General features: G+C 37.2%; 1 protein-coding gene across 4 annotated transcripts in view; it reads right to left on the minus strand.

The window, feature by feature from the left end:
* IQUB (IQ motif and ubiquitin domain containing) overlaps positions 1-21,774 on the minus strand; it is a 54,181-nt gene extending 32,407 nt beyond the window's left edge. For 2 of the 4 annotated variants that reach the window (XM_046670104.1, XM_046670101.1), the window contains exons 1-7: positions 21,701-21,732; positions 20,072-20,152; positions 16,895-17,328; positions 14,469-14,603; positions 10,939-11,100; positions 10,680-10,852; positions 10,314-10,469 (exon numbers count right to left, since the gene is read on the minus strand). In XM_046670104.1, the coding sequence (XP_046526060.1) occupies positions 10,314-10,469; positions 10,680-10,852; positions 10,939-11,100; positions 14,469-14,603; positions 16,895-17,324 (1,056 nt within the window). In that variant the 5' untranslated portion in view covers positions 17,325-17,328; positions 20,072-20,152; positions 21,701-21,732. Of the gene's footprint in view, positions 1-10,313; positions 10,470-10,679; positions 10,853-10,938; positions 11,101-14,468; positions 14,604-16,894; positions 17,329-20,071; positions 20,153-21,529; positions 21,537-21,700 lie in introns of those variants that run through there. The other 2 variants (XM_046670102.1, XM_046670103.1) reach the window with 2 other exon arrangements.
* Between the last annotated feature and the right edge of the window lie 5,843 nt (positions 21,775-27,617).

The raw sequence follows: 27,617 nt of genomic DNA on the forward strand, positions 1-27,617 counted from the left end.
TGAAGGAATTACTAGAGAATGTGTCTCAGCAAGAACAATAAATGAAAGGGAAAAAATTGAAGAAGTGAGCAAAAACTTCCAAAAAATTTATTAAGCTAAATACATCCTATTTGAAAAAATTCATATATATGTAAATATATAAAAACAACAATCTAAAGTTATTATTATATAGTAAATTATAAATATATAATAAATGATATATATATAATTGTAATTCCAGATCAAATCCTTATGGGTTATGGATCAAATCCCTGGGTAGGAGGGATGAGGGAGGCGGAGAGGGAATGAAGAAAAGAAAAGCCTGCTAAGGTCCTTGGCTTGTTCCTGGAAAAGATATAGAGCCTGATTAAATATGCATTTGGCATAAAAAATTTAGGGAGCTGGCCAGGTGGCCTAGTGGTTAAGTTCACACTCTCCACTTCAGTGGCCTGGGGTTTGTGGGTTCAGATCCTGGGCGCAGACCTACACACCGCTCATCCAGCCATGCTGTGGCAGCATCCCACATAGAAAATAGAGGAAGACTGGAACAGATGTTAGCTCAGTGACAATCTTCCCCACGCAAACAGAGGAAGATTGGCAACGGATGTTAGCTCAGGGCCAATTTTCCTTATACACACACACAAAAATTTAGGTGCATTAAAAATTTTTGAGTCACCACTAGAAAAATAGAAATAAAGTACATACTTCTGAACTATGAAAGAACAAAAAAATGAAAAGTTCAGTCAAACTAACAAAAAGTTTAGCAAAAGAATAAAAAAAAACAAGAACGAACAATAAATAAAAAATAAAATGAGATGGCAGGAATGAATACAAAAACATCAGTAGTTACACATAATATAATCTTACTTAAAACAAGAAAGATTAAAATACGTACTAAGCATTGAACTCAAGGTGCTCACGAATAAAATAAACAAATGCAAGTAGGAAGGAATCAGTGAAGATAAAAGAGCTTATTAAATGGAAATTTACTCCTTATATTGGCTTTTAACCAATCCCTCTGTCTATCCCTCACATTTCACTTGCATCTCCCACAGAACCTCCAATTCACTCTCCAAGATTCTATGGGGCAGATCAGTTTGGTTCTTGATGCCCTCCCCCTTGGCAGGCATTTAGAGTTTCACCTCCTCTGCTCAAGTAAGTCATGTTAACACTTCTCCATCTGCTTTACAACTTTAAAAAAATCTACTGACATTTTCTCTTGTCTCTTCTTATGCATTCTTTGTTGTATGTTTATAGTTTTTTTATTCCTTTAATACCATTTTATTGGAGTTTGGAAAGTGTTGTAAAGACTTCCATTTCCCCACCTAATATACATTCTCCCCTACGTCCTTACTAAGAAAATCTCAATTGTAGTTAGGAGCAACAACATGAAACTTTAAAAATGTGTTTATAGGGGCTGGCCCAGTGGTGTAGTGGTTAAGTTCACATGCTCTGCTTTGGCAGCCAGAGTTCACAGGTTCGGATCCCAGGCACACACCTAGCACCACTCATCAAGCCATGCTGTGGCAGCATACCACATAAAATAGAGGAAGATTGGCACAGATGTTAGCTCAGGGCCAAACTTCCTCACAAAAAAAAACCAAAATGTTTTCATCACACATTCGCAGCAGGGATAGTCACGTGACATAGTTCAGGCCAATGAGATATAAGTGGAAGTCACTGGATGGGGCTTTCAGATAAAACTCTTGAAGGGAGCATACATGGGACAAGCTCCCATGACTTCTCCCTTCTTTCTGCAGAGAATGCAGACATGCGAAAGGTTAATTAACCATTTTATCATCATATGGTAACAAGTTCATGATAAGATTAATGGAGCAGAAAGGTAAAAGGAGTTCAGGTTCCTGATGACATCACAGGGCCACCATCCAAGTCCTGTACAGTGAGAAAGTAAAAATTAGTTTGGAAGGAGGAAATAAAAATCCTTCCAGCTGGAATAACAGGTACTAATAAAGTGAGCTACAAAGTTAACAGGAAATAATACTTCTCCCAAGGACCCTACGCAGCTATAAAATGTCACAACCCCCTTCTTTGAGTGACTACTATTTTCTTACTCACTGAGAAACTCTGGCCTCCAAAATCATAATCCATCAGAAACTGCTGTTTGAAATTAGGTCACTAAGAATGAAACATCCCACTCTTGCCTGGAGGTCTACGTCACTTTGACAGAGAGAAGCAGCCTTGATTTACAATCATGCTGAACTTCAGAGAAGCAACAACACTCCACATCTCTCCTAATTTTGTTCCCAAAGGAACAGACAGGACTCCTCTCCACTTCTCAGTCCAGACCTGATGTCGACCCATCTACACACAGCCTTGCTTTGGACTAAGATGATCAAGACGCTGCTTCACTTAAATTTCAGCAAAACTTCACTCTTCCCCAAAAGTCTCTAAAAACTCTATCTTTTCTTTTGTTTGGTGAAAATTAGTTTGGATTGAAATAGTAAAAATTCTTCACTTCCGGCTAGAATAACAGGCAGTAATAGCTACAAAGTTAGCCCCGTGTTTCTCCTCGTGTGCAGTCTCCTTCAGTGCAACGAGTCAACAGACTTGACTCCGTTGAATTATAAGTTTGTCTCTCAAGGTCTTAGGCTGATTGGGCCAGTCTAGCTCCAGGTTTCTTCTTGCTCAACAGATAAAATCACTGCTTTCACGTCTTTTTTTTTTTATCCACAGCAAAACAATGCTAGGAGAGATAAAATGCATGTACTTCATTTGTCGTGTTTAATTGAAATCCCAATATTTAATGGAGGAAAGGTGTCAATTTTTCCCTAGCTGATCAATGTATTTCTGATCAAAATTTTCAATTTTTCATGAAAATTGAAACCTGACTCTAAAGAAATCATGTGGGGGCCGGCCCAGGGGCCGAATGGCTAAATTCTCGAGCTCCACTTCAGCTGCCCAGGTTTCGCTGGTTCAGATCCTGGGCGTGGACATGGCACTGCTCATCAGGCCATGCTGAGGCAGCGTCCCACACGGCACAGCCAGAAGGACCTACAACTAGAATATACAACTATGTTCTGGGGGGCCTTGGGGAGAAGAAGAAGAAAAAAGAGAAGATTGGCAACACACGTTAGCTCCGGTGTCAATCTTTAAAAAGACAATCGTGAAAAAAAAATGTACATTAACAGCTAAGACAGTCTTGAAAAGGAAGAACAATGAGGTAGAACTCAATGTTCCAGGTCTCAAAATACACTATAAACTAGTAGTAATTAAAACAATATATTACTGACAGAGAAAGAGACATATACGTTACTGAGAGAATGACGAAATCAGAAACAGATGCACATATAAATGAAAGCTTAGCACACTAAATGTGGAGGGAACATACATGGATATTCATGGTAGTGAGAGATTGGCACTATATTTGCAAAAAAATATAAAATTATAACTCTTTTTCATATCATTAAAAAAATCCAGATAAAGTCCTAAACACATAAAAACTATAAAAAAAAGTTATATTTATGACTGCGGGGTATATAGCCTTCTATAACAATGTGTAAAATGCAAAAATCAAAAAGTGGAATGTTAATAAATTTGACTACAATGAAAGATACCATAAACAAGGTGAAAGTATAAAAGATAGGTTGAGAGAAAATATCAAAATATATGCAACATCTATTAGATAAAAAATTTAAAAAATAATAAGTACTACTGTTGAAGTCAGAGTGGAATGGAATCTTATAAATGGTTTATGGGTGTATAATTCAGTATAATTTTTCTGAAAAATACTTTTGTAATATCTTAAGACTTAAAAAAGTCATCATTTTTGTCCTAGTAATTTAATTTCTAATATCTTCTCTAAATATTTTATTTATTGTATTCTTCTTCCTCGAAGAATTTTTTAAGTGCACACAACTTATATTCTAATAAGATTTTGATAAAAACATGGCTATAGGTCCAACAAAAGAGGGTGGTTAAATTATGGTCTTACACTGTGGAATAATATACAGCCATTAAAATATTTCTAATAAACAAGAAATGGTAGATAAATGCTTGAGATATAATGTTAAGTATCCAAAAAATTTCTTTAAAGTTCTATGTACGATTATCTCTCAACAGAAAGTAAGAAAAAGAAAAAACCGAGTGAGGAACTTTCTACAAAATATTTTTTATGATCAATGCCGTTTGGAAAAATAGAAGTAAAATATCATATTGACTATATTTAGGGTTAGTTATTAAAGAAGTTTTTGTTTAAAATTTATGCTGTATTGGACAATTCTGAGTTGCCAGTAAGAATTTAATAAAGGAATTTTAGTATTTTTAATATTAGTCAAACTTTGGCCCTAATAATTAGATGTTCTCTCTCCTGAGTCTCAAAAAGAAATGAAAGAGCGATGAGCATTCTCTTCTGATTTATCGGCCTTCAGCACTGGGTGGACAATCAGAGATGGGGGAACCTACCTCAAATTCTCATAGTGCTACTCAAACTGTGGTCCACGATTCTACGGCTGGCCCACAGACTGCTGCTGACCTTGTTACCAGGATACTACTGTCCTCAAGAACCCTGCACCAGAATATAAATCAAACACACTGTTTAATTTCGCTAAGTTTTTTTCTCACAGCAAGACATTTTCAGAGAAAAAAGCATTGCATTGACTTACATTCTGGCACAAATGTCTTACCTAGTCATGTAATTGTACTTGAGCTACACTAGCGTAAAATGTTTGAGTCCTGGACCCCATCAAAGGCTGCTTCTGTTCAAATGATGCCCTGAGCTAGGGACCCAGCAAGGCTGAGTCACAATCCAGGAGGACCACTAACACCAAATCTGAAGCAGGCAGGAAGACTCAGCGGTGGAGAATGGGGATAGCTAGTCAGTACTACTTTCTTCACAAAACCTAATAAGTCAACTTCTTTTCCACTTTCAAATGCCTAATATTAAAAGTATGCAATTCAATTGATCAATTCAGAGCACTAAGAAGAAACTAACTATTCTTTAAACTTATTAACCTAGTCCAGAAACTACTGGATAAAGAATTCAAGATACATAATTTGATACACAGTGTGCTCTCCATTGTGTCTTATACATGTGGAAAATGACTGAAAGGAAATATGCCAATATGATAATGTATGAGAGTACTACGTTTTTTTCTTGGTGAGGAAGATTTGTCCTGAACTAACATCTGTTGCCAATCTTGCTCCATTTTGCATGTGGGCTGCCAACTCAACATGGCTGACGAGTGGTATAGGTCTATGCCCTGGATCCGAACCTGCGTACCCAGGCAGCCAAAGAGGGACATGTGGAATTTTAACCACTATGCCACAGGGCCAGCCCCTAGAGTATTACTTCTTATCAAAATTCTGTTTCAACTTCATCCTTAATAAAAGCCAGGCAAATTGTCCTGGTTGGTCTCCCTCCTTGCAGTTAATGGGTCCTGTAGAAGGGGGTGTAACTTCTTTGCTTCCTCACGGAGGTAGGTTCCTCAATACACATTCAGGTCAAACTCAGTGCCCTTGAGAGTGAACTTGCAAGTGGCGAAAAGTATGGTAGTTCTTATGCTAGTGATCTGGTGACACATGAGCTGGGGCATGGAAGGAAGCCTCTGTGTTCTCAGGCCTCCCAGCTCTCCCAATGGCACTGCCAGGGAGCGCTCACTCCAGCCTCCCTTCACCAGAACCCTAAAGCTGGCAGCAGCTGCAGTGTCTAACACTCTTCAAAGACCACACAGCAAATGGACAAGGCAGACCTCAAATTAAGAGCACCCACCTTGCCTATAGGTGGCCTACAGGCCCAATTCTATGCAAGTTCAGACGTCAGCCAAGCTCCTTTAGGAAAATATACAAGAAGATAACAGTGATTGGACCATATATATAAATAATTACAGATTGCAAATATTTCAGGAACTTGTGTTTGTGCGTGCACATGTGTGTGCGCATATGCATTTCTGATAAGGATCCAAGAGGGGGTTAATATTTTAAAATATACTTAAAGCATATTTTATGTATATTTAAAATATATTTTCTTTCAATCATGAAAATTCTGTCATGTAAAATAAGTCACTAAAGATTCTAGATGGGCCTGGGGGCAGGTCTTACAGAATGGAGGAATGAAGGACTCAGCAAATGCTCTCTCCAAAAAGAAATGATAAAACTGGACAAAATTATTTTAAAAAAATAATCATTTCAGGACTCTGGAAATTGACCAAGGCATACATCAAATAAAGAAGTGTTTATTGATGAAAAATTACTAAACCTCAAGTAGGAACAGAGGAAGCCTGTGACATTTCAACTTACAGCTGCTCTCATCTTCTCTTTCCCCCAGGTTCACCTATATCCACTTTCAGGGGGCTGAAGTGATTTGGAGCAAAGCAAGGAAAAAGTCCATACCCCTGAGCAATGTCACAAACAGTAGTAATCTCAATGACAAAAAGAGAAGGTCAGCAGCTCAGATAGCCTGAGGTTGTGTTCTGGAGCAAGGAACAGACTGGCAGACTAGCCAGAAATTAATCAGGAAGATCAGGAAAATGAGATAGCCACAGTGGTAAGACAACTTGTGAAATATCCCTGGTAGTTTGAAAGCTGAGCACATGTACAAGGATGTATACATACTCAACAGAGAGTGGAGAAGGCCCTGCCTATCTATATGTCCCAGGCTGAATGTGAGGCCTTGTACAGAAGAAATGAAAGAAAAAAGTCCAGCAGAAAGTAAAAATCAGGACAAACATAAACTGAACTTGCATGAAATTCTAATGTATCTTCCAGTCCACACATGAGTCGGTTGGCAAAGAGTGGAAGCTTTACTAGCTCAAAGAATTTTGACCTCTGAACCATTAAGCTATGCTAAACTAGGGGCAATGCTTAGGAGGCCAGACTTACAGAAGAAAACAACAACAACAAATGAGCAGAGACATCGGTGGCTGCATACTGTGATATATGCAGACTCTAAAGCAGGGTTTCTCAGCAACAGCACTATTGATATTTTGAACCAGATAATTCTTTGTCGTGGTGGGGGTGCAGGTTCGTATGCATTATAGCACGTTTGGAAGCATCTCCATCCTCTACCCACTAGATGACAGTAGCACACCCCTCCTCAAGTCAAAATGTCTCCAGACAATGCAAATGTTCCCTGGGGGGCAAAATCACTCCCAGTTGAGAACCACTACTCTAATTAATTAATCCAGGCAAGTCACTAAACAAATAAACAAACATAAAACAGATATAACACTGATCCTTGGAGTGAACAGGGACAGAATAAAGAGTTGTTACAAGGGACAGGATAAAGAGATGATACAATATATTACCTAAGATATCCAGTTTTCAACAACAACAAATTATAAGCCATGCGAAGAAAGAAGACAGTATGACCAATTTAGGATAAAAATAAACAGTCAATAGAAACTGCCTCTGAGGGGTCTCAGATGTTGGACTTACTCAATGAAGACTTCAAAGAAGCTTTTATAAACATGTTCAAAGAACTAAAGGAAACAGTGCGTAAGAGTTAAAAGAAAGTAAGATGACAAGGATTCATCTAATAGAGAATATCAATAAAGAGAAATTATTAAAAAAAGAAAGAAATGGAAATTTGGGGGTTTAATAGTACGAAAACTGGAATGAAAATTCACTAGACAGGCTCAGCAGCAGATCTGAACTGGCAAAAGAAAGAATAATGAACATGATGATAGATCATAAGAAATTATCCATTCTGAAGAAGAGAAAAAAGGAAGGTAAATGAACAGAAACTCAGAGACCTTCAGGACACCATCAAGCAAACAAACATATCGCAAGAAATATTAAACAGAGTTCTTCAGATTGAAAGCAAATGACACGAGATGTTAATTTTAATCCAAATGAAGAAATAGACAGCACCAGAAAAGGTAATTATTTAGGTAAATATAAAAGACTGTATAAATATATTTTCCTCTTTCTATGCTTATTTAAAAGAAAATTGCGTAAAACAATAATTATAAAAGGAATTGTAGGGTTTAGAACATACAAAGAAAGTAGAAATTTGTATGACAGTGATAGCACAAAAGAGAAGGGATGAAATTGGAGTTCTATTGGAGCAAGGTTTCAATATTCACTTAGTATTAATTCCACTTAGTATTAGTGGATTCCACTTAGTATTAATGTGAAGTATATTGTTATAAATTGAGAAGTATATTGTAATCCCCAGATTACACTTAGAGCAACCACTTAAGAAATAACTAAAAAATAATTTTAAAAAACAATAAAGCAATAATAAAAAAGACAACCCAATTAAAAATGTGCAAAGGATCTGAATATACATTTCTCCTAAGACAATATATACAAGTTGCTGATAAGCACATGAAAAGATATTCAATGTCTTTAGCCATCAGGGTATGCAAATAAAGACCACAATGACATACCACTTCACACTCATTAGGATGACTATAATCAAAAAGGCAGACAATAACAAGTGTTGATGAGGATGTGCAAAAACGAGAATCCTCATACTCTGATGGTGGGACATAAAATAGTACAGCTGCTTTGGAAAACAGTCTGGCAGTTCCCCAAAAAGGTTAAACATAGACTTATTATATGATCCAGCTATTACACTCCTGGGCACATACCCGAGAGAAATGAAAACATATGTCCACACAAAAATTTGTACACACATGTTTCCATCAGCCTTATTCTTAATAGCCAATGAGTGGAAATAGCCCAAATGTCCACCAACCAACAAATGGACAAACAAAATGTGGTATATACATTGGCCTATATACAATAAGTATATATAATTGGGTATATACAATGGAATATTATTCTTCAATAAAAGGAATGAAGTACTGATATATGTTACAACATGGATGAGCCTTGAAAACAATATGATAAGTAAGAGAAGCCAGTCACAAAAGACTACATATTGTATGATTCCATCTATATGAAATATCTAGAATAGGCAAATCAATAGATGCAGAAAGTAGATTAGTAGTTGCCTAGGCAGGAAGGATTGGAGGGGAAAGGGAGTGATTGCTATTGGGTGCAAGATTTCTTTCTGGGATTATGAGAATGTGTTCTCCCACAAAATTGATTGTGGTAATGGTTACATGACTGTTTATATAGTAAAAATCATTGAATTGTACACTTTAAGAAAAAAGTATACATTGTACTGAAAACACAGGTTTTAAATTGAAAAAACAACAAAATAATTCAAATGGTACACTAGAAAATATCTAACATAAAAAAATGTAGTAAAGGAAGAACAGAGGGACAAGAGAGACAATATATAGAAAGCAAATAGCAAAATGGCTGATATAATTCAACGTTATAAATAATTATATTAAACATAAATGTATTAAACATTACAATCAAAAGGCAAAGATTCTCAGACTGGATCAAAAGATAAGATCCATCTACAAGATGCCATCTACAAGAGCTATACTCCAGATTCAAAGATTCCAATAGGTTGAAAATAAAAGGTTGAAAAAAGACTATGCAAACAACAACATAAAAGAGTTGGAATGGCTATGTTAACATCAGAGAAAATAGACTTTAACATCCTTTTGGTTTTAATTAGTTTGGAAAGCTCCCTAGATGACTAAACTGTCACAAGGATTAAGGGCACAGATTGAGGTAGTGGGGCCAAGGGACAGAGAGGACAAAGCTAATAATGGCCAAAGGTAACATACAAAGCCCCTGGGATTTCCTAAGGGAAAGGGAAGGATTGGGAGCATTTAGGATTCTGGTTCCTTATACTGGGGGGAGATTGGAGACAAAGACTGCTTATACTACCAATGAAACAAGACTCACACTGACAAAGATTCTCTCCTTGACCAAACTCTAATCAGGCTCCTCTGAGGTGTTTTTTCATTAGGCCTCGACTTTTGGGCTTCTGTGTTCATCTCTGTATTATCCAATTTTAGCAAGAATCCTGCTAAGTCAGTTGAACCAGAATCCCAACACTTGATATCTGATCACCCTCGATATTTGATCGAGTTCCTCATCTTTCACTATCCCCCCGATGATGCCTAGTCACTCTGGCCTGCCTTCAGCAAAAATCCTGTTAGGTTGTTTTAACCAGAACCGCCGTTACTCCTGATGTTTTCTGAGTAATTTTCCATCTACTGATCCTCACCCTGCTCCTTGGCTATTAACTCCCACTCTTCCTTGTTGTGTTCCGAGTTGAGCCCAATCCCTCTCCGTTACTATAAGACTCCCTTGTAGCAGCTCGTTTTGAATAAAGTCCGCCTTACCACCTTTAACAAGTGTTATGAACAATTGTTTCTTTCACAACACTCATATGAATTCTTTTACAACCTAGTACGGCTTAAGGAAACATGCACAGACACACATAGAACAATTGGCTCATATATTTAATTTTTAGTATTCACCCATAATAAAAGTTATCTTACCGCCTTTAATCTTTGAGCATGGTATTCTTCTGCTGAAAAATACTTTCCTGGTGTCACCAGTTTATCAGTCATATTTGATACATACACACCAATTTTAGTCATCTGTGTAGATGTGGTATTTGCAGTTTGTTGGAGCTTTTTTCTCTGAAAAACTGTCTAAAATAAGAAACAAAAATCTAAATAAATGTCCAATATAGACACATATAAGTGAGTAAAGAGTGTATTTTCCTACATATTTAAGTTAATTTTCTTAAGCTAATTAATTTAATTGTCATATAATTCCTTGGAAGATTAATTGTACAGAAGTATATAGTACAACATTTGTTGATTCTGTGGCTGCAAAAAGCTACACAGAAAAATTATTACCTGAGTATCCCTACAAAATACACTGTGTTTTCCAGCAATCTTTCTAGGTACAGTTTGTGTTCCAGCATTGTGATATTCTATTCCTGTTATTTTATGCCTGAATCCACCAAGAAATGGTTTGTGAAAGTCAGATTTTATAATCTCAACGGCTACCTCTTGAAACTTATCAACGCCTGAGAAGATAAAACCAAGATTGAATTAAAGCTCAACTACAAAGGGACTCTAAAATACTTTATCTGAAAGACATCAAATAACCAACCTGTTTGTACTGTGACAGTTATGATTTGAGAGACATCATGTAATCCATCTATTCTTTTGATTGGATATTGATCTGGATGTGTAGAAAAGATTTCCACTTGTACAATATCCTGTGCCTTAACTCCATATTGTAGTAGAGTCTCATTATTTTTAAGAATCATTCCTAAAAGTGAGATGAAATTATAAGTGTTATGACAAAGAAATGAATATATGTACTCATTTTAAGGGGATGGAAAACATTAAAGGTACCTATATGAACACATATTGTTTAATTACCAAATAGAGTATGATGGTGTCCACCTCTAGCTGTTTTGTTAGTACAGAAAACTCCACAGTGGGAAAAGTTGAGGTGGTACTCCTGAGCAAGAATTCAGCATTATAAGCAAAGGAAAGGTACAATTCTCAACTCACTAGAAATACAAATATGTGTTAACCATGCAACTCTACAAACATTTAAAAATAAAAAATCATCTTCTATAATATGAGCAAAATCATATTCTAAACATTGACTCTCTAGAAAATAACAATGTGTTATATGTAAGAACAAGGCATATCCATATCAAGGAAACTGATTATTTAATACCCAACTTCTGTCCAGTGCAGAAAAGTATAAACTCAGAATTCCAAAGAATCTCTCCCTTTTTGTTTCTATACTCAAAAATTCATATAAATTAATTCATGCCAAGACAGAGTTTAGCCTCAGTTTTGTGCTGGAAAAAGTGTACATCACTTTATTTTTATGTTGTATTGATTCAACTTCAACCCTCCCTCTCATTGGTATATTCTATAAATTGACTGTAATTTTCTCTATTTTAAGGTGGACAAAAATATGTATAATGTTATTCAGTGCTGTTTTGTGTCACAGAAACTTTATTGATAGAATCTGTATCAATCTCCGAATCTATGGTGTTCCTAAATTACAATCAGAAATCTCAACATAGCAAAGCTTTTGTTATACTCATTCTTGGAAATGTATCAGATACCATTAGTCTATTTTAGCTATGTCGAAGAAAGCACATTCAAAGATCTTTGCGTTTCAATTTTTCTTCTCTTTCTTTTTTATTTTTTTTTGAGAAGGATTGGCCCTGAGCTAACATCTGTTGCCAATCCTCTCTTTCTGCTTGATGAAGATTGTCACTGAGCTAACATCTGTGCCAATCTTCCTCTATTTTATGTGGTATGCTGCCACAGCATGGCTTGACCAGTGGTGCTAGGTCCGTGCTCAGGATCTGAACCTGTGAACCCCAGTTTGCCAAATTGGAGCACATGAATTTAATGCCAGAACCTATAAATGTTACCTTATATGGCAAAAGTTTGACTGTGGATTTTATTAAATTAAGGATTTTGAGATGGAGAGATTATCTGGGCGGGCCCTAAATGTATTCACAAGTACCCTTACAACAGGAAGGAAGAGGGAGATTTGATTACAGAGGAGAAGATGATATAACAGAAGCAGAGATCTGAAGATGCAGTGTTGCTGGCTTTGAAGTTGGAGGAAGGGACTATGAGTCAATGAATGCAAGGAATGCAACTCTAGAAGCTGGAAAAGACAAGGAAGGAGATTCTCCCCAGAACTTCTAGGGATAGAATAGCCCTGCTTAACCCTTGACTTTATCTGAGTGAAACTGATTTAGGATTTCTGGCCTCCAGAACTGTAAGAGAAACAATGTGTTGATTTACACTAAGTTTATGGTTAATTGTTACATCAGCCATATGAACCTAATACAGATTCCCAGAGCCCTCACCATTCCTCTACTTGTTTCTATAGTAGGCTTAGTCCCACCAAACTTCGACTCTAGTTCTAGTACTAGAAGAAAGCACCTACCTTAAAGGGTATTGACATAGAATCAAGCTCTTTGATTATTCCTACTGACATAAGTCTGTTACCCAGTAGTGATGCCTGGTACTTACACATAAAGAAAGGTCATGAAGTGCAAAGAACAGAGAGATTCTTGGGTACCAGCTACTCCAGTCTCAAAGAGATCTCTCTTCTCTGGTTTTGAATTTCACCTTATAGTTAATGCCAAGCAGTTTCAAATTCCCTTTTTTGACTCATACCTATATTTAAGTTCAGATTCTGTCACTTATTACCTGTGAATTTGCACAAGTTCCCCAAAGTTTGGTTTCCTTCTCTCAAAAAAAAGTTAATAATAGTAATACCTACCTCAAAGGCTTGTTGTGTGGATTGTGATAATGTAGGCAGAACATTCTGTAGAATGAGTAGCACATAGTAAGTGCTCAATAAATTAACTGTGCTCATCATCATCATCATCATTACCAATAATTATTTAAAGTTTAGCTTTGTTTCCTCAATGAAGCTTTTTAAATTAGTTGTTTGAATACATGAGCATCTTACTATTAGAGCACATTCACTACAATAGCTTTCTAAAAATAATTTTGAAATTAAACTGGTTGTTTTTCTCTGATTTGGCAAGGAGGAGGAACTTGATAGGTATGGCTTACTCCTTTTTAACACTTACGATTTTCCCACAAAAAATGTTCTTATTTCCCTGGAAACTTTTTGTATCATCTTTGTAAGTTAATACCAAAACTTCTTATACTAAAATATTAGGATCTGTGCAGACATATTCTATAGAAACATTCATTTAGCTGTGTTATTCCAGTTAACTCTATCACAGTTACAGACTACATCCTCCATGACACACGGCTAATATAAAGAGGGCTGCACAATATTGCCCACAAAAGATAAATAAACTTGACTATCATGGGGATGTGAATTGACCTTAATACATAGAACACTGATAGATGAACCACCTTCAGTCCTCTTCGTATTCTATAGATGCTCATACATCATCTATTTTTTCAATCTCATTTCCTCCCATTTCCCATATATATAATCTATTTCCAGCCACTCTAAACTTCTTACCTCTTCCCAAAAGTCCCAGGTTTTCTCACCTCATTGGCGCTTAGCACAAGTATTATGACTTTTATTAAACGAAGCTTTCTAGAATCTCCCAGTTTCCTTTCTCCCTGTTCTCACAGCTTTTTGTACATATCTCCATTACAACATTTACACATTACGTGGTACAGTTCCACATAATGTAGGAATGTGTGCATGCATCTTCTTCCTTACTAGTCTGTAAATAACTTGAGAACAGGGATTTTTTTCATGTTTGGTTTTTTTTTTTCCTCTGAGGAAGTTTTGCCCTAAGCTAACATCCACTGCGAGTATTCCTCTTTTTGTATGTGAGTTGCCACCACAGCATGGCCACTGAGAGACGAGTGGTGCAGGTCCGTGCCCAGGACCCAAACCAAGGCCACCAAAGTGGAATGCACTGAACTTAACCATTAGGCCACTGGGGACAGCCCTGTTTCATGTTTTTTTATATCTTCAGTTCTTAGTAATGTATTCAGAACAAAGGATGTCCTCAATAAAAATGTGTTCAATGGACACATGTAAAACTACAATATAATGTTCAAATAGTAAATATCAAGATATTTAGTTTAACAAATCAAAAATCTTGATTATTTACATGTCACAACCAAAGAAGTCTCGATACCTGAGCTTACCTGAACACTGTATCTGCAGTACATCAGGTGGGACACTTAATAGGGATGAAAAATGATCTTTGAGGTATTTAAAAATGGTGTCAATTTTAAAAGGCATTATAATCTCCTGGCACACAGGAAGAAGTACAACTTTTACTGTAGATAAAAAGAGAAAAGAAAGGATCATAGTCAAAAGCAAGGGTCAGCAACCCAGTCCACAAGCAGATAGAGAATTATAGGACAACTTTTAATCACACAGAATACAGGTTGCTTCTGCCATGTTCCCCTACTGCACCTCCATGACAAGAGTTACTTTCATTTTCTATGAGAAGTGACCAACATTCAACTGCAACCTTTCACTTTGAAAATCAGTTCAGAATCTCAAGAATTAGCATCAACAGTCAACACTTGCTCCCCAAACTCCAGCTCAAAGTTCAGATCTCTCTTCCATTCCCTGCTCTGAGGATCAGTGCATGTTCGGGTTTACTCTTCACTCAGAATATTACAAGAATTAGGAAATAAAACTAGACTGCTCTTAAATATTCCCAATATCTGGTATATATTACTCAGATATAAACATAGGAAACATCTCAGAAAACCAAGCATTTTTGTGTGGTGAGTATTGGAAAGGGAGACCCTGAGACCTAGAGGGTGTCCCTGAACCTAGATATGTGCATGCTTTGATTACATATTGACATCACGCATCAGTAAATCAGTGCGTATCCATAAAGTTAAGAAAAACTAATAGAGAAATTTTCAAAGAAAATTTTCTTTGAGCCTGCAACTACAAAAGATACCTAATACTAAGTCCATGCTTCTTCCTATAATTGATTCATGTCTATAGTTGCCAAAATGCAAAACAGAAAATCACTGTTTATTACAAATATCATGAATAACTACCTAAAAATCTACTTTTCACAAAAATGGACATGATGTGGCTCACTCTCCACTATACAAAATAGGAAATCAAGACCCTTAAAACATTAAAAATAAAGAAAAACTGTTATTATAAAATGATTATTTGTTCACAAATTATATGAAGGAAATGTAGGATTTAAAAACTAATTATTAGGGGGTAAACTTTTTTCTTTTACAGCTACAGATTTTAAATTTTAATGGAGAAACTATACAAAGTAAGATGGATGTAGAGTGCACACTATAGGCCAAAAAAGTTTTGTATATTTCTACATGCCTGACATGACAGTTTTCATAAAGCTAAACGAGACATTTATCAATAATCCCATGATGAAATTTAACTAGGCACTGTTGATGCTAAGGTTCTTTGAGCTTATTAAAACATGTTTTCACAGTTCTCTGTCAACAAAGAGAACACTTTCACAGATGTTAAATTATCGAAGGCTACTTCAATTATTTTATGGATTCAAAATTCTATAATCAATACATTGTAAAATTTTCATAGGAGTGACTTCCTGAGCTTTGGGAAGGCGAGGTGCATTAAGGAATTTCTGAGCCTCAGGAAGTATAGGACCAAGACAACTATTTTTAATCACCATGTGTTTCTTATAAGCTACAGTAACAGGGAATCACAGAAATATCAAAAAATAGAGCCCAAATTTACAGTGAAATAGAACGATAACAGCTTCAGTTGGGTATAACTTGGCTTGATTATTTCTTTTCCTTCCTCCTTTTCATTCTTTACTTGTGTGGACACACCACACCAGGATAAACTACCCCGCTGGATTCAAAAGCTACAGTTTATGAGCCAAACTAAGCTGCTATTATTGTTAAATGGTGGCTCGTCTTCTGTACTCTACAGATGGAAAATCTCTCAAAACTGATGGACAAGGGGGAGAGGGAGCAGTCTGTTAACCACGCAAGTAGAATGGCTCTCTGTGTAACCACCTTATTGCTGCTCCCCCTCTGTTTTGTTACCAACAATGAAGTGATAACCCCTACATGCCGTCAACATTACGTCTTTAAAATTACCCAATAATGAAAGACAACAATGATCTTTCTGAAGCTAAATATAAGGTTACCACTAAGCAGAAATACGGAAATATGTAAAAGCAACAAGATATATGGAATGAGCACTGGATATGAAACTTGAAAATCTGGAGTCAAGTTCCCATTCCACTCTTGCTATGTACAATGAATTCCAAAGTGGCACGCAAAAGAATTACAATTATACTCAAGAATTTGTCCACCATTTTCCAAGGTCCCTAAACATTTTAAAAGCTACTTTATTTGGGAAAAACAGATAAATATCAATTTAAAATTTAACGATATTCATTTATTTAGGGAGAGTAGATATTGCAAAATAGAGACGCTTCATAATTAAGACATTCAAGTGGTGTCACTACAGAAGTTTGGGGGATAAGGGAAAGTAATAACGAATGTAAAATAAATCTTCAAATAAAAGCAAACAAGAAAAAGTACCCATTCTTCAAAACGAGGAAAAGAAATATCCTATCTTCCCTAGGTAATACCTGTTGCAAAAGAATCTTTCGCAGATTCTTTCAGAGATTCCTTTATAGCCTTTATTTTATCCAGAAATGTCAGGGAACCATCATTTATATATTGTTCGGCTGACTGCACTGCAGTATCAGAATGAGTTAGATAGGGCTCTTCATGATGACCCGGAGAAGACAAAACATATTCGGGTGACATAACCTCTTCCGAGGCCTGTGCATCAGCGATTGGTTCCAGGCTTAAGGCCCTCTGGTCAGTCTCCTCCTCAACATGTGGTCCATGGCTCCCACCAGACTGTTCTAATTCAGAGTCATTGTCTTCAGTTTGCTCTGACTCTGGAAGCTCTTCTGAGGAATCTGGAATATTGATAGACTCAAAAGCATCTTTACTTTCTTCTGACGCATCAACAACATTCTGAGCATTAAATTCTTCCTCCTGATCAGACATTTTCCTGAATTGAAAAAAATAAACACATTTACTACAAACAAAAATTTCTACACCAAATATCAAATTCATTACTGGTTACAGTTATCCTCATAATATACTACAATGTTGCTCATTATTTTTTTTAAATATTATCTTAGTAATGGCATCATGTAAAACATTGGTGAGTTTTTAATAAAAACACCACAGAAAGTAAAAATGTGTACCAAAAAGAGAACCCCAAAACACAACAAACTTGAGAAATCTTCTGTGAAAAATATTTTAAAATATATTGTCATCTTCTCCTTATTCAATGAACAATGCCTTGTGAAAGAAGGGCTTTTTGAATAACTTTTTTTCTAAATACAAAACTAACATTTATGCTTCTAGCATTACAACTGAGTAGAAGCTCCAAGGAAGTTTCTAGCTCTACAGCAACTATCTCCTGGATAGGACACACTCTTTGTAGTAGCTTTGCTCTCACAAATTGTGGCAGAGGTCTCCAGTGACCTCTGCCCCACAAAGCAAACAGATCAACAAACAAATGTGGGCTGATCTTGGAGCTGACCATGGCCTGAGCTACAGCAACTAAGAGCCTTGGCTTGGGAGCCAGCATGATAGCATCCAGGAGCATGGGCCAGGGCAGTCCAGAGCCAAGCTGCAGAGGCAGGAGCTGGATCAGAGCACTGAGGACCCAGGAGAGCAGGGAGCCCACCTATAGAAGCTGGCAGCCAGGAAGCAGAGATTGAGGAAGTGGCCTCAATGTTGATTTCTGCGGCAACAGCAGGGGGAAGATTAAAACTTGGAACAGTAGTGAGGTGGGAAAGATGTGTTTGGGACTTCCACTCTAAGTACAAATCCTTATGGAGAAAAAAAATTAACCTTAGTGAGTGAAGTTCTCTGGCTACTAGAAGACAAATTTCAAAAAAAAAGAGAAATATCTGGAATAAAAATATATACTTGTTGAATTCAATGAATACAGCATTAGAGTTGAAGAGAGAATTAGTAAACTGGAGGATAAATAAAAATATTTTATATAGAATGCTGCAAAGAGATAAGGATATGAAAAATATGAGAGATTAAGAGCCATGGAAAAGAGAAAGTCTAGCATATTTTTTGCTAAGCATATATGTCTGCTGTGAGCTAAGAATGGTTTTGTACTGTTAAAATAAAAAACAACAAAGAATATGCAACAGAGATTGTATGTAGCCTGTGAAGCCCTTTTCAGAAAAAATCTGCCAGTCTCTGATTTAGCATAAGTCAAACTGGAATCCCAGAAGAAAACAGAAAGATGGAAGAGAGGAAATATTTTAAAAGGTAATGGCTGAGAAGTTTTCAAAACTGATGAAAAACATGGAGCCAGAGATCCAGGAAGCACAACATAAATACACACCTAATGGATAAATAAAAAATAATTCATAGCCATATACATAGTAATTAAATTACAGAATAACAAAAACAAAGTCTGGAAAGCAAACAGTGACAAAGGACACATCACCTGTTTTGAATCATATTGATTTGCTGACATTAATACAAAGGAAAGAAAAGTAAAATTACTGCAGATTTCTTATCAGAAAAATAGCAGCCAAGGCAATAATGGACTAATTAAAAGAAGGCAACTATCAACCTAGAATTGTGCACCCAGCAAAATTATCTTTCAAGAAAGAAAACAGAAACATTTACAAATAAGTTACCACCAAGATAGCTGCTCTACAGGATACACTTGAAAAGGGAGGAAAATGGGCCCACTGGAAGACTACAGTGCATGAAGGAAAGGCGAACAAATCACAAACATATGGGTAAACCCAAACAAACAGTGTCAACACAAAATAATAGTAGAAAATTGAAATATTAGACAATAAGAACATGTAACTGGGAAGGGAAAGCTGAGAATAAATTGTTCTCAAATCCTTAGACTGTTTACAAAATTGAGGGATATGATATTCTTAACCCTAGACTTTGTTAAATATGCATAGTTAAATTTCAAGTACAACCAATAAAAGAACTGAAATAAAGTTTTAAAATTCCAAAACGATAAAGAGGAAAAAAAAGTAAAATGAGAAAAAACTGAACAAAAGCAATTTTTAAAAAGTTCGTGAAACCTCTTTAGGCTCTCATCTACAAAAAAATCTTCCTTTTTTTTTTTTTTTTTTTTTCCTTTTTTAATCCCATAAAAGAGCTTAATGGCCTGATTAGAAAAAGACTGTCCTAAAGCAGCCCTAACTCCTAGCAACATACTCATCTGCCCTTTTTGGAGAGTCTGAGGTAATGTTTTTGTTTCTATCTTGTAGGTCCCTGTCCACTCACAATGGCCAGGACGGCATCTTCTAAAACAGCGACAGTAACAAAATCAAGAACTTCTGCTATTCAAAAAACACAACTGGAAGGATAAAAAGACAAACCATAGACTGGGAGATAACTTCTTTGCAAAACTCATATTTGACAAAAGACCTGTATCCGGAATATAGAGAACTCTCAAAACTCAATAATAAGGAAAAAATGAGTAAAGGATTTAAATAGACATGTCACCAAAGAATATATACAGAAGGCAAACAAGCAGGGCCAGGGCTAGATGGAGGCAAAGGTGGCCCCTGTACTGCTCTACGCTTGGACTTGTGCCTGAGAATAAATGCCTCCTGAAATTCTGGACCTGGTTGCCTCAACTGCCTCATTCTAGTCCTGGCCCTGAAAACAAGCATGTGAAAAGATGCTCAATATCATTAGTCATTAGAGAATGCACCTTTAAATCACAATGAAACTCCACTACATACCTATCAGGATAGCGAATAAAATTTTTTTCGCCCAACAATATCAGGTGCTGGTGAGTACGAAGACAGTGGAGCACTTATACCCTGATGGTGGAAATGAAAATTGGTACAGCATTTGGGATAATTGTTTTCTTATAAAATTAAACATACACTTATGATATGACCCAACAATCTGTGTCCTTTACCCAAGTGGCATGAAAAACTACATTCATACAAAACCTGTACACAGAAGTTTATAAAGACTCTATTCTTAATCACTAAAGACTGGAAACAACACAAATGTTCCTTAGTTGAGGGATGGACACACATACTATTTTTACATTCATAAAATGGAGTATTACTCACCAATAAAAAGGAATAAACTATTGATACACACAACACCCGACGAATGTCAAATGAATTACGCTAAGTGAAGAAGCCAATTCTAAAGGCTACATACTGCATGATTCAATTAAGTGAAAAACCAAAGCTGCTGGTTCACAACCTTTCGAGTTCCCCGGGTGAAATCCGAAACAGCACCCTTACATGGAGGGCAAGGAGAGACCGAAGAAAGAGGCAAACCACTCCAGACTAGTAGGTGGCAGGTGTAATAAGCTAGGGGACTTATTATGAGGCTTGTCTTCCGTAGCTGCAAGACAGTAGATCTCCACACCGCCTGCCAGAATCTTGAGTTTATATAGAGGCCTTAACTGGGTGCACTATACAGTTCAGATGGTCTCAATAACACAGTACTCTCTCAAGGCTCTGTCCTTGAAACCGCTTCCAGTACAGGAACGGGGAGCAGAAGGCACCCATATTCCAAGGACAAGGGAGGCGGTAAGAGCCTCCCATTGCCCCATCCAGTTCGTGGGTCAAACAGCAGTCACATCCTTCGCATGACCTCCTCCAACAAAAGCACACACCAGTATGTACAATGTTACAGGTACAACTACATATTTGTACACGCACAGAATACCTCCAGAAAGTAACTTTTTCTTTTTATGTCCTATCTATCCAAACGTAAGTTTTAATCTTAAAAAATTGTTTAAGAAGAAAAAAGCAGTCTCTATTATGATCGCATACAAAATAGTCCCCTTTTCACTTACAATGCATAATTTCATTGATAAATCTAGAATGTTTTAGATATCTAGTGTAAGTAGTAAGGCAGGGATCCAGTTTTGCCTTCTACCAAATAGACTTGCTAAGTTTTTTAAGAGGCACAGCAAAGACCATCGGTGGAGGGAAGGAGTGAGAATACCAGCGAGGAAGGTCTGAAAGTCCTCTATTTACTAAAGACTGAAAATGGTGGTCACCAGGGATGGCTAAAAGTTTGCTAATGCCAGATCTGGGTTACACACAGAGATGGTCTTGCTTCTATTATCGTGATAAGCACCGGGAGTGGGAGGTCCTCGAGGTACAATTCCTAGCTTGATACTGCGGCTTCCAAATCCCACATCAGAGATAAGGAGCCAAAAAACGAACCAAGACAGATGCGATGCTTTGCACGGTTTTTAAAAGTGGAACATCCCCGAGCGGCCGAGCAGTCCCCAGAGCGCAGGGGGATCAGCGCCCCGCACATAGCCCTCGGAGTCTAGCGCCGTAGTCACCGGCTCAAGGCCGGTCTAAGGATCGGGCCAAAACCTGTCCTCCTACCTGACCAAGAAACGCAGCGACTGGGGTGGAAGCGGTTTCTCAGGCTCCTAGGAAGCAGCGTCCCTACTCGCCGGATTCTGTGTTGCCAGCCATATCCTAGCAACGGCCCTACGCCACCTCCACCTGCCAGGGCATTGCTGTCGCGAGAAGAGGCGGTGCGCGAGTCGGGAAGGAACGCGGCTGAGGGGAGGGGTGAGGGGACGAGACGAAGAAATTAGGCAGACGAGGGCGGGGCGAGGGGCGAGGGGCGAGGGGCGAGGGGCGAGGGGCGAGGGGCGGGGCAGATTGTACCTGCTTATTACCTAGATCTGTAAGCAAATCGGTCGCTAACCGCTTTCCAAGATCCCTTTTATAGTTGTAAGAGGGTACGGTTCTCCGAACCAGTGACAGCAATTTGTGCTTGTAGATATAAAAACTCAGGATTAGAGAAAATGTAAACATGAAGTAAGAGTGAAGACCTTGACAAAGGAGAACACAGTTGTGTAACAGTAGGTGCCTACTTGATTTTGTTAAATTTAGAACTTGGCTCTTGGCTTCCTGGCAGCCAAAGAGAAAAGGGAGACAGGAACTGTTTAATAACTTCTCTTTTAAATCAGCAGAAGCAAAGCTTTTGTTAATCACTGAATTATAAAGGTTTTTTTTTTCTATCACTAGAAATTCTTTAAATTGAGAAGATTTTTAAAGCAGCATATATTGGGGGAGAGAATCAATTATGTTCCTGTTGTAAATGTAGTGGCAAACTTCATGTAGCTTCATAGTAATAACTAACATTTATTATTATTTGTTAATGAGCACTTACATTTCTAACTTAATCCTTACAATGATTTTATTAAGGAAGAACGGTAGCCCCATTTTACTAGTGAGGAATAGAGGCTCAAAGAGGTTTAGTGGGGTAGCCAGGATTAAACCCAAGCAGTCTGAATCCAGGTCCTCGATTTTGAAACCACTATTCTATGCTACTGTTTAATTTAAAACCCTTTGATTTTTAAAAGTGATGTAAGATTAATAAAATTAAAACTTTTGTTATATATAATATGGGTCCATTCCTCCTTCATAATGTCCAATGTCTTCATTCCTTTATATCTTTCTGCTGAAACCGCATTTCCATCTCCCCAATAACTTCCTAATGTCCAACGCCATTCTTTCAGTCTTCATTCCACTTTAAAAGATATTTCTTACTAGAAATATAAAATGTTTAATCTTCTCAGATAAAATTGGCGTTAATAATGGTTTTAAATAAAAGCAAATGTATTTAAGTCACTTCATGAATCCACATATTCGCGAAGTGCAGAGAAAAGGCCGGGGGGGCGGTGGGGGGGGGAGGTGGGGGAGGCGGGTGGCCGGTGAGGGAATACAGATAGCCACTAGGGTTAGTCTTTCATGGGGAAGCCGGGCGATTGGAGGTGTGCAGGCACGTTCTTCCCAACGCTCCCCACTCCCATCCCCCAAATCATAAGGTATCTTAACTTTTACTAGTAATGAGAATTCCATTGGTTTTAAACACTCACCTTTCTGGGTTTCCTCTTTAAAATTTATCATTCACTGTTCTCTATGGTAAGGACAGTATGAAAAAGCTAGGTTTAGGTATGGAGGCAGGAGATAGAGGGAAGAAAACCTGGCGGTAGAGAACTTCAAGTACTTCACAGTGTTAAATGTGACTTGACACCCACTATACGTTCATATCTATTTATAGTTCGCTGTGGAGATGATATTGTACAACTTAATCTTACAATGTGAGCCTAACTTAACTGGTAGGCTTCCCAGGTAGTCTATGCAGGTTGGAAAGGTTAACAACACATCAAAATCTCTCTCTCTCTCACTCACACACCTACACACACAAATATATAGCTGTTTGGTTCTACAAAATAAATATAAATTCAAGCTGAAAACAACCAATAGGAAAAAGACTCTCAATTCTGAAAGTGAAAAAGTAATTTTAAAATAGCATTTTCCATTTTATTTTTCACAATAAATCTATGCATTTTCTCAGCATTTATTGACCCAAATAACTTATCTTTCTCATGAAACATCTACCTTTATTTATCTCAGCATTTATTTATACAATAAACATTTCTTTTAATGTGCTTTTATTTTTACAAACATGCCACCTAGTGGCTATCTGAAATCAAGCATTTCAAAATATTTCCCATTGTTACTTCAGGCTAAAACATATTTTGTTATAAATGAATTAGAAAAAAAGTCAGAAGAATAATGTAGAAAACCAAAGAGTTGACAGTTATGTTTTGGAAATTATCTAGATGGATTAAATTTGATTCATAATACCTCTGTGAGTTTGTTAAGAGACTAGAAATACAGATCCATATTCTTTTTTCTGAAACCTTAAGGGACAGATATGTTTGAAATTCCGGTTTTTTTCAGATTTTTGAAAGGCAATATGGACATATACTGTATATTCTGTAACCTTCAGTGGATGTAGAGAAGTAGTCCAGAATCAAATACATTAATACTTCTGTGGCAAAATATATCCATATTCACATGTGGGATAAAGACCACAAATAGCCTTATGTCAATTCAGGTCAGATTATGCTTCCAAATGAGTTATGAAAAAACTTTCTGTTTGCAAACACTTTTGGAGTTTGGAATTTAGATAGGGAATTACGGACCTGATTTACCCTGAGAAATAGACTCAACTATCTTGTTATATAAAAAACAGAGTAAAATGAAATATTACAAAATAGTAATATTTTATCTTTAGAAATGCATAAAAGGCTCACTTGAAAAAAAAAAGTTAAAGATCATGAGAAATCCCAAAAAAGAATCTCTGCAATGCTTTTCATTTAGAGTCATATACAGAAAGAAGCTAATCTGCTATAAATTACATTTAAGCACCCTCCAAATATTAGCTGCTAATATAAACCTAAAGATCATTTTGCAAATTCATTATTAGCAATGCAGGGCAGCTAAATTTGTGAGGTCCATAGCATACTTAAGAATACTTTTTACCCTTGGCTTTCTGTTTCCTTTTGGTTCCGATGTGTGATTTGCCAGGTTCCCTGTCCCCGGCCGCTATGTCTATGGAAGCATGTGTTGAGATGGCGCCATCCTCAGTCTGGACCCCTTGTGTTACTCTTTTGAGCACTGCCAACCCTCAATAGACATGTAATATGAATAAGAAACAAACTTCTGTTGCGTTAAGAATTTGGGATTTAGGGGTAGTCTATGCTAATTCACTACTTTCCATCACTAACTAGAGTTTTGGCTTATTACCTCTGAAGACTTCTAAATAAATCTCTAGTCTCTGTCAATAACACAAATCTTGTATCACACTCCCACTTTGACTTCTTGTGAATTCTATTTAAAATAAACCTCTTCATCCTCCTCTAAACCAGACTCCTATCTTCTCATTTACTTTTTTCCCAAAAAGTTAGTATTACTATTATTGTAGCATAGTCTGCAATTCCATTGCGTATTGAGTTTTAAAGGAAATTCTGCTCTCAGAAGCAAACTACTCATGGTACATTCAGCCGACTTGGTACCTTACCCTAGACCCCTGAAGACACCTGCATAGGTTTCTTCAGCTTCTGTTTATATAACCATAGAGGCTGGGAGGAAAAAGAAAACGTTGTTAGCATATATGTGGGAATCTTCTTATACAGAACATTGACTTTTCTTCCTTTGAGAGAGAAAACGTGAGGGCAGCATCTTCCTCCTGGTGATTAAAAGGCCTGATACAGATAACTGGGGAAGTGGCACACCAGCTCTGAAGTCTGCTCTGCAGTTGGAGAACATGTTAAGCAAGGTCCTGCAAGACCTCAAGATCATGGCTTCTAAGAACAGTGAAAGGGATCTCTTAGACTTCACAGGAGAGCTCCTGGATAAACAGAACATAGACTACCTGGATTACCATCTTGGCTGTCAGAAGGAATTAGAAGAGCTGGCCCAACAGGAAGGCATGTTTGCAAAGCCTGCTGAAGCATCAGGTAAAGAGACTTAACTTCTGAAGGCAACACAGCAAGTCCTCCCATTGTAGTGATCCCAAAGCCAGCCACTTAAGAATCCTGATCTTCTCCATTTGACAGAAAACTGCTTTCCTTTTTATCTAGTATCTTAATCCTCATTGCTGTGTGCACAAACAAATCTGCTTGGCATCATAACAACAAAAAAAGTTGAATTAGCTTCACTTTTCTAACTGCACTTTAGGATTAGAAAAGGAAATAAGACAAAGATACGGACCTTCCATCCCCCAATTCTGAGGGAAAGGTGGGGGTGGAATAATGGAGAATGAAAGGACACAATGAGACCTGAGGCTTGGTGGAACAAGATGGCTGCCACTGCGGGCATCATATTCTTTCTATTCAGATGAGACTACTTCTTCTGCCCAGGACAGTCAGGGTTTATACCTATTATCCTTATGAAATTATTACTACTTCCTTTCACTCTCAGAATCATTATAAGTTGAATGAAAAATTATATGGCTACTAGACATAAGCCATTTTCATCCCAAAGGAAAGAATACCCATATATTTGAATATTCTGCACTCAGTCCACAGATAGAAGGGGGGCATCAACTTTGTTGCCATTTTCTTCTTTGTTTGCAAAGCTCAAACTGATTAGCTTCTTTTGCTTTTGAAGTGTCTGGAATAGGTGATTAACCTGAATGAAACATATGAAGAGCCCAGGCAGAACTGAAATGAGCCCTTCTGTAAATTACTCAAATTAGTCTAGAAGCCACTCAGCAACACTGAAGAATCATCTGCAAAGTGATCAGGGAAGCTTAATCTGGAAATTTATAGGAAGCAACTGAACAACATTTGAAGAAGTAAAAACAATCAGCTGTATGGTTGTAGGGGCAGCTGGAAGAGCAGTTAGTAAACGTAAAAAGAATGATGGACCACACCACAATGCTTTCACACAGCTACCCCATTAACATTACCTGTCTGTGATCCATATGAGGATTTTTGCACAAAATGAAATCCAATTTACTACTTCTGTTCACATTTGTTCTTTGTAAGTAGTTTGACACAAAAAGTCAAGAAAGCAGGATCTAGCTTCTTTTGGTGCAGCCCATACAGTGTAGGCAGGAGTGATAGCACCCCAAGTATATTCAGAAAGAATAAAATTAGAGGCATGAGCTCTGAGGCAAGACTGTCTAGGTTCAAAATGTAGCTCCACATCTTACTGCCTATGTGGTCTTTGGTGTGTTATCACATCCTCACTTTGCCTCAGTTTCCCCAGCGTCAACATGCTGCACAATTTCAGAGGAACACTAATATCATTGGATTCTGGTTTCCTTATCTGGAAAATGAAATAATTTGCAGGATCTCACTCTTAAGAGTTGCAGTGCACATTTAATGAATGAAATTGGTCAGGTACTTAGAACAGTGACTGACAAATACTAACAACCGTTAGCTATTATCATTATTACCATGACTACTACTATTCTACAACTAGTATTTCTAATACAAACATCAATAAGGTCCCCTTTAATTAACAGCCACATGACTTCTTTTGGTGAAATATGTAAGACGCCGAAGAATCTGGGAGAAAGTGGGGCTGAAAGTATGACAAAGGCACATCAAGACATCTTTCTGTTTCTATGTGCCCAAAGGACCTGAAAACATGGTTAGTTAGAAAAATAGCTTGAAAGCATCTATGCAAACATGCTTTAGGATCATATATTTTGACCTCAATAAATTTAATGTATTATATATTAAAGCAAATGTTTAGAACTGAACTGGCAATGATAAATCATAAATTCAACTTCTTTTATAGAGAAGGAAACGGGCCATTCTGAGAGATTGACAACTTGTCTCCAATTAGTCTCTGAGTCTGTGATGGCACTAGAACCATGAGAATGAGAACCCCTAGACTTCTGACTCTCCCTCTAATGCTTTTCCCATTTCCCCCATAGAAGCTTTCTCTTTCAGTTTGACTGCTAAAAAGTAACTCAATCCAC

This window comes from Equus quagga, chromosome 8 (assembly GCF_021613505.1).
Source record: "Equus quagga isolate Etosha38 chromosome 8, UCLA_HA_Equagga_1.0, whole genome shotgun sequence".
NCBI classification, from domain to species: Eukaryota; Metazoa; Chordata; class Mammalia; order Perissodactyla; family Equidae; genus Equus; species Equus quagga.